This window comes from Acromyrmex echinatior, chromosome 11 (genome assembly GCF_024713525.1).
Source record: "Acromyrmex echinatior isolate Ae372 chromosome 11, ASM2471352v2, whole genome shotgun sequence".
Classification (NCBI taxonomy): Eukaryota; Metazoa; Arthropoda; class Insecta; order Hymenoptera; family Formicidae; genus Acromyrmex; species Acromyrmex echinatior.
In genome coordinates, this window is record NC_141862.1 from 10600263 (window position 1) to 10615069 (window position 14807).

The 14807-nt window shown below is 38.4% G+C and overlaps 1 protein-coding gene across 5 annotated transcripts; it reads right to left on the reverse strand.

Moving 5' to 3' along the window:
* Positions 1-12888: 12888 nt before the first annotated feature.
* MBD-like (methyl-CpG-binding domain protein 2) lies at positions 12889-14807 on the reverse strand. Of its 5 annotated transcripts, none has more exons than XM_087411173.1 (5): positions 14551-14807; positions 14217-14346; positions 13853-13906; positions 13243-13488; positions 12889-13100 (listed from the first exon to the last, which is right to left on the reverse strand). In XM_087411173.1, the coding sequence occupies exons 1-5, from the start codon at positions 14673-14675 to the stop codon at positions 13002-13004; spliced, it is 654 nt and encodes a 217-aa protein (XP_087267299.1). In that variant the 5' UTR covers positions 14676-14807; the 3' UTR covers positions 12889-13001. The 5 variants fall into 5 exon arrangements, with proteins under 5 accessions (XP_087267299.1, XP_011058478.1, XP_011058477.1 ...); XM_011060176.2 differs by having other exon boundaries at positions 13276-13488; positions 14217-14358; XM_011060175.2 differs by having other exon boundaries at positions 14217-14358; positions 14551-14806.

The window sequence follows — 14807 nt, forward strand, 5'->3', positions numbered from 1 at the left end:
CGCGAGACCGAAACACTGAAAACGAAGGCAAGGGGCGCGCGCGCTTCTAGAGTCTCATCCGCTCCGTTTCCGCTCTCTCTCTCTCTCCCTTCTTTTCTCTCTTTTCCGCTCGTGAATCGTGATCCTCACCACCTCTCGCTCCCTCGCTCGCTCTCGCTCTCTCGGTTCTCGCCTCTCTTCTCTCACCGCGATCTTTCCTTTCGAAGGCAGGCGCGTGCAACTACCCTCTCGTTCGTGTTACCACTGCGACTGACTGCGACGAACTGCGACTGCGACTGTCGAAGCCGGCGCGCCGCCATGTGCCGGACGCCGGCTATGCGCGCATCCGATTGGCCGCCCGTGTCACGTGGTACGCGCCCACCCCTCCCCACCATCGAACCCGGCGCATAGGCGCTAGCGCACCTACCGGCGCGGCGAAGCGGCACTGCGCCGCAATGTAATGTAACGCTGAACGCAACACGAGGGAGCGAGCCAACTTACCGAGAATGAACGAGCGAGCGAGCGAACAACCGACGCGACGTCGCGTTCACGTTCGCGTTCGTTCCTCGGCTCCTTCAACGCTACGGATGCGTGCACTCCCGTCCTCGATTGTGTACGCCACGCAACCCCTTTCGTTCGTTCGTCCGTTTGTTCGTTCGTTCGTTCGTTCGTGTATCCACTCGGCCTCGGCGAAGTTTCCCCGTGGAAACGCCACTGTTCGTCCCTTCACACCGGACGCCCGCGCGTTTCACTCGCTCCGATTTCCCGGAGCGGCGAATCCCGGACCCGTAGGATTGACTCGAAAATGGAAAAACGCAGCCGTGTCTTTGGCTTGTCGTGATATCGACACCGGGGTGCAAATCCCCTAGAGCCGGAGATATCTATGATTCGAAGATATTTCTCGAATGCTGAGCCGCACCTCCGAACGATTTGTAGATATACATGGCAATCGCGAATCGATTCTCTGTCTTTCTCTCTCTCTCTCTCTCTCTCTTTCTTTCCTCTCTCTCTCTCTCTCTCTCTCTCTCTCTCTCTCACTCAAAATTTTTTTATTTTGTCGCAATACAGAATTTTAGAACGTTGAGGCCGGAGCACAGATCTTTGCATAACGCATAATGCGTAATATAAAGCATAAAAAAATTAACCAATCAAGCTTTTATTTCAAGAAAAGGGAGGAAACGAAGGACTCCGATTAATTCATTTTTTTATGCATTATGAGTTATGCATTATGCATAAACAAATTAAGGACCTATTCCACAAATGTAAAATTAATCTCGGTTTAATTTACTATCTCTTTCTGATTCTTGGAAATAGAAAAATCTTGTATTTGTGAAACCAATTAAAATTCTTCATTTCCTGCCTTTCCATGAAATAAAAGATTTCAATGGTCGATTTTTTAATGCTTTGTGCGTTATGCATTATGCGAAAATCTCGTTCTCGTTACTCTTCATAGTCCATTCTACAAAAATAATTATAAGTGATTGTAAGAATTGATTATTTACAGCCGAATTTGAGGAGAATATTCGATCGTAATTTATCAAATCTTACAACTGCACTTATGCAATCATAAACGAGCCTTTTATTATGGAGCTTTCCACATTCAGAGTTCCTATGGGTGTTGAATTCCACACCAATGAATTCATGGTATTTAAAAAAGTATGTTAATTTTCGAAAACAAATTTAAAAAAATTTTGAGTGATTTGACAAAAAGCAGTATTTTTAGGATACATATATATATAGAAATATATCTCGTATATCAACCAAAAAAGGGATAAATATCCGTTCGGATGAGATATTCCACATTCATAAAAGTCTCCGTTTCTGCATACAGTTGCAGACATTACGGAGAGCTAATTGTAAGATCTGGTGAAGTAAATGTAGCCCGTGACGATATATGATTTTCCCCGCGAATGTCGAACGGGTCAAAGTGCACCGACCTAGGTGGATCGTATAACGCTCTTTCTTCTCTTCTCTCCTCCCTGGCCGTCAACGGGCTTCGCGCGCACGATCCGTGCACACGAGGTGCACCGACATTTTTTCCGCGCAGTTATCTCTCTATTTTAATGGGGGAGGTAAAGGAAGGTTTACAAGGCCCAGTTTCACAACTCATAGGTTAACTCTTAACCGAGGTTCGACTTATTTCTCATCTTTTTCCAATTCTAGAATTGATAAGAGAATAATTATAATGAATAAGTTGAACCTCGGTTAAGAATTAACCAGTAAGTTGAAACTGGGCTTAAGTCTGGTGAAATAACAACGATCTGCGTCATGTTTAGAGCGTAAATAAATCTCGTATTACCGGTGGACCGTCGCCCTGCGAATTGAATGTCATGTCAAATCCCTGGGGAAGCCTAATGGAAAGAATCCTCACGTTTACCGCGGTTTACTTAATTGAGTTTTTTACAGATAACCGAGGGACGAGAATCTTGCGACTCGTGCTAAGTTTTCATCCAATTATCATCCTTGAACTTTGACCGACGACACCGACATTAACACCTGTACGAAAGTCGCTGTTGGTTATTAAAACGCCACAATTTCATCACTGTTTAACAAATTTTGGATATTATCCGTTTCACAAGCATTTCGCCTAAATTTGATGTCTCGTATATGATATAGTCGAAGCGGAACATAAATTATCATGACATGAAAATGACTCCACAAAATGAGTACTAAAGCCCAGTCTTTATATATAATACTTGTTAACTTGTTTAGACTTAGCTTCACTTAACTTGATGATGGTGTAAAAATTGTTTTTTCAGCTATGATTAATCACTAAACTGACTTGTAGTGATAATTTTAAAAGTTATACTTTTCCCAAAACCATCGGTTTACTGATGAAACTAAAAAAATGCAATTTTTACATTATTACCAAATTAAACTTAACTACAAGTTAATGAGAAAATAAAAAAAAACCTCAAAGTCACTTTTTAATCAGTTCATTTTAACTATATCTTGACGTTATCCCTTATAGAAAATTAATACTGAAAGGCCAATACTGAAAGACAATAATTAATGATTTAATCACCTATTTTAAATAATTAAAAGCACTGTTGTTCGGTGCTTTTTAGTTACTCCAAATAAGTAATGAATTGCTGTCTTTCAATAATAAGTTTGTCAGTATTAGATTTCTGTAAGGGATCGTGACTTATTGTTCTGCTTGGGAGGCTTCTCTTCTAAAGGGAATTTTCGTTCTCTACCTAAATTTTCATTCACTTCGTGTGCTCGTGCTGTTCCGTATTTCCGTAAAATATCCGTGACAGATATTATTAATGTTTTCTGTTACGTTGCGCATCTCTTCCAAAGATGGACGATAATCGATACGCGGGATGTGTAACTATGAGTAATCGGAATTTATCGGGTGATGAGCCAGCGGCACTACGCCGCACGACACGTCCGATTCGCGCCGACGTGGACAAGGCCGAGCGAATGCCCGTCGGCCGAATATAATCGGCGCTTCCCCCCCCTCCCCTCCCCTCCCTTCCCCCTAAGTCACGAATCACGTATCGGGCCCGACCACCTGCCCGACTAGCGGTTTCGTTAAGTAAGAGTGAAAAGAGGATTCCGTCTCTCGAAACCGATCTAGACGCGGACAGCTCGCTCGCTCGTTCGCTCGTTCGCGCGGACCTTGAACCGAACGCGCAAACGTGATCCATTGTTCTCTGCCGACGACCCTTCGTCCTCTCTCCGACCGAGCACTCTCGGCTCGAGATTGCTCGATTTTTAGTCGGGAGGCCCCATACCAGATCGGCCCCCGTGTCCTCCATTCTCGAGGACAAACGGAATGACGGGCGCCCGCCAGCGATTCACAAATATATATCGCGACTCATTGTTTTCTATGTATCGAACTATGTGGTGCACGTTAAGGAACACGGCGAACGCTTTGTTGTTCGACGTAATCGCGTAATCCGAACAAGGAGGGAGAAGGTTTTCCCATTTTTCGCACGAGAGAGCGAGACGAAAATCGGGCGATTCGACGAGCAGCGAGGTCTACCTGACGATGAATTCGCTGGAAGGTGCGAGCGACTAATTTTGTTTCTCATCGCATGCCGAAAGCAACGACCCGTGCACATCGCCGCCGATCTCTCTTTCTCTCCCTTCAAGGCTGTCTCGAGACAACCAACCACCTTTTGCCACAAGCACCTGCCGACTGCTCGTGCTCTCGACTCGCTCGTAAATACCTCGGTGTTATCGTACGTATGATTTTACAAACTGCCGCCTTTACAGTCGCCTCTTGCCTCGCCGCGAAGCGATGAGATGCGATCGTATGTGGCAGGATGGATTATTCGCGCAAACACGTCATGCTCGCTCACTAATCATCACGCCAATTAATTCTGGGTAACGGAGGTGATCGCTAATCTCCGCTGACCGAGAGATTAAAAAAGAAAGCTTCCGTGCGTCTTGTCGCGCTTGTAGCATCGAAAAATTTAATTCATCAACCTCAATTCAATCTTCGATTGAATTTATGAAAAAGCAATTTATGAAAATCATCGGAGTCATAAATATGTTTTATTACGTAAGCGTGTTCTGGGTAGAAAGGAAGAAAAATTTTCCTATGAACGTTACATGGAAAAGAGATTTTGCTAAACTATCTAAAAATTTGTCTTGTAGGTACGGATCTGAAAGTAATTTTATTTGGACCACCAAAATAATTATGTAGAATACTCAAACTGATTGTTAGAATGCCAAAACTTTTTGCGGCATTACTTATCGTGCTTGAGATTCCAACGTAATTATTTTAATCTAACAAAATATTTGTTCTCTTGTATCTCTTTTTTTGTAATTTTAAACATTGTTTAAATCCAATTTACGAGAGTGCATACAATAAAGTTATACATATTATTTCATATTTTTATATTATTTTTATATTATTATATATAATAACTTTATTGCATGCATTTGCAAATTAAATTTAAACAAAAAATTAAAATTTAAAAAACAAGAGACAAAAGAAAAAATACAAAGCAAATGGCGAGACAACAGCAACAGTTGATACAAAATCGAAAACATTTTTATAGTTATAAACACACCGAATCAAAACTGTAAATACAATAAAATATTCATTGAGTTATGGAAAAGTAATAAAAATTGGTCCATTGAATTCTCATAATGATTTAGATTATAAAATTATTTACTAGAATTTATTGCAAGAATAAATATATAAATGAATCCAGCCATTGTATGAATTAATTACATTAAGTCGGGCATTAAGTCGGACATTGATTAATGATCATTCATTGAACCAAAAATGACTAAAATTTTTTCCGGTCCAGATATTGTTAAATAAGGACGATAGTATTATAGACAGATACGCACACACAAACACACACAAATCATATAAAACATTACAACAAAGAATTTGACAAAAGGTAAGATGAAACGATGAAAAATTTCGAAAAGTTTCTTCTTGCTATTTATATAGGATACGTCTCCCATGGGATCATCTCAATACTAGACAACATCGAGGGATACGGCCGGTCCTATGGCCTCGACGCCGAAAGGACGCGTCGCGTCGCTCACATCCGTTTTCTGGCCGCTCCGGCCGATGCATTAAACCGACTTCTCTCTTCGATGTTCCGCGTCGCTCGTCGCATTTTTACGGCGTGCAACCGGTTGCCTTCCACGTTGCGATCATTGTCGTTGCTTTGGCGAAACCCGGCGACTCCCGTGGTGCGCCGCCTCGTCCTCGCCGATGTGTACACGCGGATAGACGCACCGCGTGTACATACGTGCACGCGCGCGTATATAAAGTACGAAGCGATGGTGCTTTGCTCGAAGAGGCGTACGGTGAAGAAGATATTTCTTTCGATTTCGATCGCCGGGGTGCAGTAACATCGAAGAACCGCATTGCTAGCCTCTGAGTCGGCGACGACCGCGGTGTCGAAGGCAAAGCGTCTCGACAACGATCGTGAAGAAATGTGGAAGAAGTTCTAATCTAATCTAATTTTTATTCAACACATACAAACCATTATCAATAGTCAAATAAAATTGATATAATATTTCAATATATCGAGAAATATCGAGAAATATGCTGAAATTATAAATCAGGGTTATCATAAAAGTGGTTTCCACAAAATTAAGGAAATGTCAGGGAAATTAAAAGGTCAAACCAGAAAAAAGTCAGGGAATTTTCTGGAAAATTAAAGTTCCTGGCTTTAAATATGCGTATATCACACCTATGCAGGTTTGGATTTTTGCTGTCAACTCGATAATTAAATGCAAACAGTGTCAGAAATATTAATAATTTACATTGCTAATAAAATATTTGACGATTTCTAAATCAGAATAAAAATACAAAATCAGAAAAAATTCAAAATATTATTGAAAGTTAGAAAAAAATCGTGAAATTTTGTCCGGAAATGAGGGAAAAGTTATGGAATTTTAGGATAAGAAACAATGTGACGATTGTGTCAATTAATAAATATTTAATTATACAAAGTTTTTACGAGTCAAGTGCGTAAATGCTATCGCTTTTTCCTTCGAGATGACTTCGGGAGAACTAACTCGAACTACTAACATCGAATTATCGCCTAATGTGCCAGTATCGATCGGATTCAATGTGTGGTTATCCACAAAATCTTGCGGGCAAACGCCCACGTTCGCGCACGCAGAAGATAGAGATATCCCTATGACTACCGAGACCACAACGGTGGCGGACTGTAAAGTCCATTGCAGAAACGACGAAAATGCACGCAAATAGCACGGTTATACGATGATAGTGCGGATAAAGCGCACAACGCCTTTCTAAATATACCCCCGCGCACCAGGTCCATTCGCGGAATTTCATTTTCTTACCGCAGACACAACACTTGTCACTTATTAGAGTTCCCCGCGAAGTACACTTAAGCCCTACATGCGAGCTTAGTCGAGTCGTTTCATCTCGAACGCAAATAAGATGTATGTACACGAAGACTATAACTACGCTAAGATCCTTTATAGCTGAGAAAACGATTTGAATAATAAATCCAAACTCTATTTTGTTGTCGTAAGAGTTTATGCAAAATGCAAACTCTCGGAAACGTAAAAATCGCAATGTCCGTTAAAGGATGCATGCCAAGGATATACAACGGAAACGTTTTAGAGTTCCGATGCAAGATTTACTTGCGTCCAACTATAGATGCGACGAAGGTCGGCAAACGGAAGATTCTTCAATGTCTCTCCTCGATTTTACAAGAATACAACTTTGTCGGACCTCCTATGGCTGTATTGTTGAATGACAATACAAGTCTTTTGTAAACTTTGGTCTGAAAGCCGGAAAAGAATTTTCTCTTTCTTGAACCACAGCTTTCACAGGTACCATGTTCTGCAGAGCCTGATGTTCTACATAGATTTTTCCAGAAACAATAAAATAGAGCTAGAAAAAATTTATTATTTTATTATAATATATTATTATTCTATTATAGAAGTATTATATGAGGTGCGTTTAAATTCGTATTTTCAAAATACTACAGCAAGAGATTTCTTCAAAACTTAAATAGAAAAATTATTTGTAAATTTTTATTTTAAGTAGTAATTTTTTAGATGATAAAGATTTATAAATATTGCCAGTTATAAACTACGTAGATAATTTAGATCTGTGCATGAGTTGCGCGTGCGATAGTATTAGTAAGTATTTATGAGCGCGTACTTCAGCGTACTCACTAATACTTACAGATTATCTAAACGCAGTCCGCAATTAATCGTATTTAAACCCTTATATCTTACAAACTATTGCTTAAAATAAAATAAAATAAAAATTTACAAATAACTTTTTTATTCAATTTTTCGAAAACTTTGCTAGTATTTTGAGTCGCAAATTTTGGAACACTCTGTATATATGTGTGTGTGTGTGTGTGTGTGTGTGTGTGTGTGTGTGTGTGTGTGTGTGTGTGTGTGTGTGTGTGTGTATAACAGACTGATATAAATATTAATATGTTGCATGGTTATGGCAATATTTAAAAATATCCGATTAAACGTCTATAAATATATAATATATATAATATTTCTTGTTCACCGTATTTCTTGTACACCTGCCTTTTTCCTGATTCATCTTTATTATTGTATATTCCATCCTATCGCACTCATTCGTTGTCGCATAGATAGGAAAACCAATCTGAATCGATTTATCTTATCGCGAACTTATTAATCGTAGTTATCGAAAAATCATTTTTGAAACTTCACAATCTGTAAAGCCTGCGAAATGACTAAGCACACAATTGTACAAAAGAGAAACTTCTCCGGCAGAGAAATGCCCAAGGGAAGTTCGTTTTTTAGGTTGTACCGTATATTTTGTACGGACAGCTCTTTTTTCCCGTGAAAACAGACAATGCAGTGGGCAAACGGAAACCGTAAGTCAGGCTGAGAGAAATCTATTAGCTATGCCCGTATGTCTTCTCGTGCAGATGTGAACGAAAACTCGAAAATTTCAACTGACAATTATCAAAAGACATTAAAATCGATCGTTCGCTTAATATACGTGAAGGGAAATAGTTATTTCCATTGTTTCGTGCGCAAGCACAGTCTAAAAAAAAAAAAAAAAGAAAAAAAAATATTATGTAATTCACAAACGCGTCAGTTGGATCGTTTTAAAGAGAGGCACATAATTTGCATCGTTATATCGTGTCATGAAGAGAGAAAGACTCGTCACACGTTCGAGCGATCGACGAAAGTTTAGATCCGAGAGAGGAGCTAAAAATACATTTTCTTTTCCCGTCCTGTACAATAGGTCTCTTTTATAGTTTACGTAATTATTATGCTCTTTGTGCTGGGACGATGGATATGTTAAAAACGGAAACGCGAGATAGAGGTGTGTTCTCCTCCGCATCGGTGAAAATGAAAAGAGCACGATCGGTTATAGGCACGCTTGTTCTCCTCTCCTCTCCGTGAAGTCCGTGAGAGAGAAAGTCTGTCGATGTCGATTACGTATAGTTTGTTGGGAGTCGAAGGTCCCCCAGCTGTTCTTCCGTGCGAAACGCTAGATGGACCAACGCCTCCTTTTCGAGGTCCTCGACGAAACGTTCGTCGTTTTCCTACTTGTCGAGTTGTCGTCGCTTTCGCCGCGCGATTGTCAACCGAGACATTAAAATCGCGCCGTCTCTCTGTCCTCACGGAGATAAATCCGAAATACTTTGCGGCCAGTAACCCCAATACAAATAGTATAGTCAAGTCGGTCAACTTCCGATGGTCGAATATACTGCTTGCGCGAAAGATCGATAACGCGCCGTAGAGAAGCGTCTATTTATACGTCGGTTATATTACGTTCAAGACAGCGGAGGATGTAATCTTCGATGGTGCTCCAGATAAGGTCTTTACACGCGATGCAACGCCGCCGGCCGCCACCGCTGCGCTGCATAGATCGACGGTTGCATTAAACGCATTAAAAAAATCTATCGAGTGCTCCGAGAGAGATAATCGCGCGTATGAGACGCGGAATTAAATGCTGCATAACTGAGCGTAATATTACCGACATCGTGTTTGACATTAAAGCATGACGGTCAATCGCAATGCAAAATTTGCTTGAATTATGCACACGTATGCGGGGGACGTGGGCGGTGAGATTATTTCGGGATGTGTCCCGTGGCGATTTCAATTCCACATTCGTCGCACGATATTCGCATTTATATATTCACATGCGCGACGCGCATTCATTATGCATACGTATATTATATGTATATAATTAAATTGCATTTTATATATCCCGAGCGGCGTCCTAGAAGTTGCGTATTTATATAGAATTGATGAAATTTTTTACGGAAACGAGTGACTAACGAGTGATAACGAACACAAATTATGTCAGTCAACTATAATTATCCAAATTGCTTGATACTCAATAATAATTTAAACGAAATATGATTAAGATTCCCTATTGTTAAAAACAATAATAAAAAAATACAGGCAAAAAGAACCATGCGCTAATATTTCAAAAAGAGATCTTAATGTTTTAAATCATTAAATTTTAATAATTTAAAACATAAAGATCTCTTTTTGAAATTTACCCCACAATGTACAGCGCTTTGCTCGTATTTCTTTATTAGTGTTCTGAATAATAAATAACAATGACTTTATTGTTGTGCAATATATAAAGAAAAATTTAATAACAATAGAAAAAGACACAAAACGAAAATGCACGATCAAAAGGCGAGGTAATAATGCTGCCTGGAAACTCACATTGCGAGAGAAAAAATTTGTAACTGTATTACACATTATAATTGTGATTATTATTGCTATAATAATAGTAATAATAACTATAATTATAATCATTTTCGATTACCAGCTATATATTTATAGAACTGCATTTATAGTTATTATTATTAATATTATGCAATTATAATCATAATTATAGTAACAGATACCAAAAATTTTTCTCTCAGTGTAAACTTGCCAAAACTAAAAGTACAAACTAATTCGCAATTATATATTTAAAAAATTACGATTTCTGATTTCACTTGACGATTTTTAAACGTCTTTAAGGAATATACCGCATCCCCATTGCCTTCTCTCGGCGTTTTCTCGGACCGGATGTCGTCTCTGTGTACATAAATTATTGCAAAGAACACGCGATAGCGCTATTGATCGTTCGGGATACAGACTCGGGCTACAGGCTCGAGATGCAGGCGATATTCGGCTCGACGTTGAATTCCCGTCGTCGACGAATGCATGCGGCGATCGTCGCCGGTACTCACGATACCACCGATTAGACCGGATGGATCGTCGGTCGAGTCATATGTATGTGTATGTATTCGACGAGTTATAATGATTTAAACTGGGACATATGCCCGAGTGCACGGTGGGGCGAAAACGGCTGTTCGTCTGGTTGACAATAAGGGAGAGCGACCCTTGCCGCAGAGGGAAACAGCTGTTGGTCGAAGGTGGAGAGGTGCCGGGTAGGCAGAGGGACGGAGGCAAGCAAGGAGAAAAAAAAAGAGGTTACCACCTGGTACCCCGCTTATGCTTACCTGAAAACCGACGCTTGCCTGTATACCTGCCTGAGCATTCTTTTGTACGGGGCCCTGGGCACGTACCGATTCCCAGAGAGCCTTGGACAGTATTCGATATATAACTGCATTCGGCACAATGCACGTCTCGAACGCTAGTATTAGTAACATGGTACTTAATGCGATCCGATTAGAAAATAGTATTCGTATGGAACAAAGTCTTCGGGAAGATTTTTTTTAATCATTCTATATATATAAATAACAATTCATTCTTTCAGAAAGTAATTCCTCGGCTAAACTATTGATTGAACTTTTCGTTTAAGATTTTAAAAGAATTCTTCTTAAGCTTAATTTTTACACCACAGGATGTCATAGAGTTTTTACCTGCCTTTGCGTCCGCAATGTACAAAAATGCTAAGAATAATATTCTAAGAATACCTTGAATCGGTTAATTCTTTCCTTTTTTGCTGTTCTTCTACCATAAATCTTCCCAGAATGACAAAGCAACTAAGAATAAAATGAAACAATATATTTTCATTCTTCATACATGACTAAAATAACAAAATAATAAAAAAAAAGGATCTAAATTTCACATTACAAAGGTTTTATTGTAATGAGAATATCTAAAAAAATTTTAACAGATGCTGAAGCATAATAATAAAGTTATTTACTTAAAATAACAAAGCGTATTTCCGTTAAATCCGTTAAATACATTCTGTATTTAACAAAGATCTTATAGGACAACACAGATCTTATAGGATAATTAAATTTTTGAACAGTTCTTTTCCAATTTTCTGTTACTTTTATATCCTACGCTATTGACATCTTGATGAAAGGTTTTATTGAAGTATGCAGACTGTTTCGTGCGACGACCATGTTCGAATTTCAAGATGATATTTCAAGATCGGTCAATTCCCGCGCGGCCTTTCTCAGGTCAAACTAAGCGCAGCAATTTCCATAATTAATATGGACATTTTACTGACTCGATTCTCGAGTCCAATGTATGAATAGTATCGATTATACATTAACCATCGCGTCGCGTCCAAAAAAAATCTCTATTGAATTATTGTAATTGAAATAGTGATCAATATAGTTTTTCTAAATATTAATTTCCAATAATCTATATGATAATTTAATATACGATTTCCGAGCCAAATATGGCATTTTTGTCATCTGTCGAAACCGAATCTGAGAAATTTATTATTTTCGTAAGTACATCGTTAGCTTAATTGATTTTTCTGCATGTCACAGGAAATATTAGACAGATGGCAATTCAAGCTATTTAAAGCGTTACAAATCGAATTATTCTCGAATTATAATGGTAACTAACACATCAAAATTTTCTTTAAACGAGCATTCAGCTATACGATCTATTCCCTTGCAATATTGATTTTATTCCGTTTCGAAATACTTCGTTCAAATAATTCAAGATGATCAATCATTATAATATTTCAGGTCAATTCTAAAGACTGAATTCCGATGGAATCACTGTTTTACCAATTTACACGTATTTACGATTTATGTAACATCGACACTTCACTACTACATTAATATCGCACGCACACATACACGCAAATTTTTTAAGGCATTAATCTTTCGTATTAGATATCTAAGCTTAATTCTAAGAATTCAACATTGTATAATCGACAGTTCAAACCGTTTCTATTTTGTACAAATATACTGTATTTTTACAAAGCAAATATTGGCACAAGTTGATAACTCTGGATGCCATATTGGATTAATAATAAGAACAGGTAAGTAGATCTAAATTTAAAAAATTTTTTTTCGTTTTCGGCATATATAGTTGACCGATTTGGACTGCATTATTACTATTTTAATTGTGGAAAAGGATTTTTAAATCCATGTATGTGAGGTAAAGGTAAATTAGAAAAATAGTCTCAAAAAGCAATTGCATTCTGTTAAAACAGACGGCTTTAGGATCCTCTTAAATATTCCTTTAGATTTTTTCGTCTTAATTTATAGATTTTCATTTTTCATATTTTTCTTTTTTTTTATAAAAAACATTTATTACAAAAAGTGGTATGGTATAATTTATAACGAACTTAAAACTAAAAGATGAGCAAGTGATAATATGTAAAGTCTCTATGTAATTTAGGTTTGAAGACCACGTAGGGCATCTTGTAACTTTTTTCTTGCGACAGCCACTCTGTCTTCTTGTCTCCTTATATCTTCATCCACTATCGAGACAGCCTTAAATAGAACAGTTATAATTAATTAACTAATAATATAAATATTAACTAAATATTAAAATCCATGTCATTAATTAATTATTTTGATATTATTTGATCATGCATGATTTACGCCAATTAAGACGTTCGGCTATCGATTCTACCTGTACAAGTGGTTGATCAGGATTAAGAAATACCCCGGGATTCTTCTCTAAAGCCGTCTTTGATCCCGTTTGTCCTGTGACTGGTTGAGTAGATACGTGTAATGCAGTGGCCACGCTTTGGAGCAATGTTTCTTCTGTGATATATGGTCCTACTGGTTTCAAGTTCTTTGGCAGATCCATTCCATCAAATTCATAACCGTCGGGATCACATGCCCGTAGTCCTTCCAAACGTTTTTCCCAGAAAAGCTGGAAGATTAAAATTTTAATTAACATTTATTGATCATTTTACTCATCACATATTCTACTAAGAAAAATAATAATACAAGCTACAAAATGTTTCATTACATGAAAATTGTATTAAATTGAATCATTGCTTTGAACTTATATAAATTTCTATTAAGTACCACCACCAACCACCACCAATTAACTTAGAATCCTATTTAAATCAGGATGGCGAAACTATAAGATACTTTTCTCCAATTTAAATATTAAAACTATTGGCTTTCAATTATTATTAAAATTTAGTAGTTAATCACATTTGCTATTGAAAATGTAACAGAAAAAGCAAAAAATTATTGAGACGATTTCATGATTGCATGTTCAGAGTTACCTGCTTAGGCTTATCTTGGGAGCCATACTTGCCATCAGTTTTATCGGCTCCTTCCTAAAGCAACGATTTGACAGTTGTGAATTTACAAGGATAGCTAACGAAGAGCAGTACAAGTGAATGGGTGTAAGCAGACAAAGTGTATCTCGCAGGCATGGTACAGGGATTAGAAAGTTTTCTAAGACAAATAATATGAGACAATAATCCGTGAACATATTTATAGATTAAAAGTGTGCAACTACTAGATATCATATATGTGAATAGATGAGATACAGTGTAGTAAAATTCGACTCATTGACACATCAAACTGTTTGACAGTCCAATTAGCGTATACATACAATCAGCTGTGATCGTTACGCAAACTAACCTGCTTTGGCTTCTCTTGAGTGCCATGTTTGATATCCTTCACTTTCCCTTCCTGTGTCTTGTAAATCGTTACCGGTTGCTTAAAAATCGACGCTGTTTGTCTGATTGGTGGCACCAACGATGCGTCATTCCTGACACCGCGGCTAAAAAAGAGCCGCATCGTTAGTACATAGAGAAGATGGCCTGTCATCGAGGTTATCACCTTCAGTATTCGAGAAACTGCGTGTCTGTCTGTGAAAATTACTTTCGATCTCAAAGATCTCTTCGAGAATCCACACGTCTCGTTCCCCCGTAAAATCGAACAAGTCTTTCTCTCGAGAATTCATTCAACCTACTTGTAATAATAATCAACCTTCCCCGTGGATGCCAATTGATTTTGACTCTTCCTCGGTTCTTCTCTCGCGGGCCAATTGATTGGCAACGCCGAGGCGTACTTCTTCTTCTCCACGGACATGTTCATCGTTGCGAGTTTCTGTCTTTATATCGCACACACAGTTATCTTTCGAAAATGTCACGGTCACAGATACTCCGTAATTGTCCCGTGGCTTCACTGTCGGCCATATTTAAGCGTCGTAACATGCGTCGACAGTAC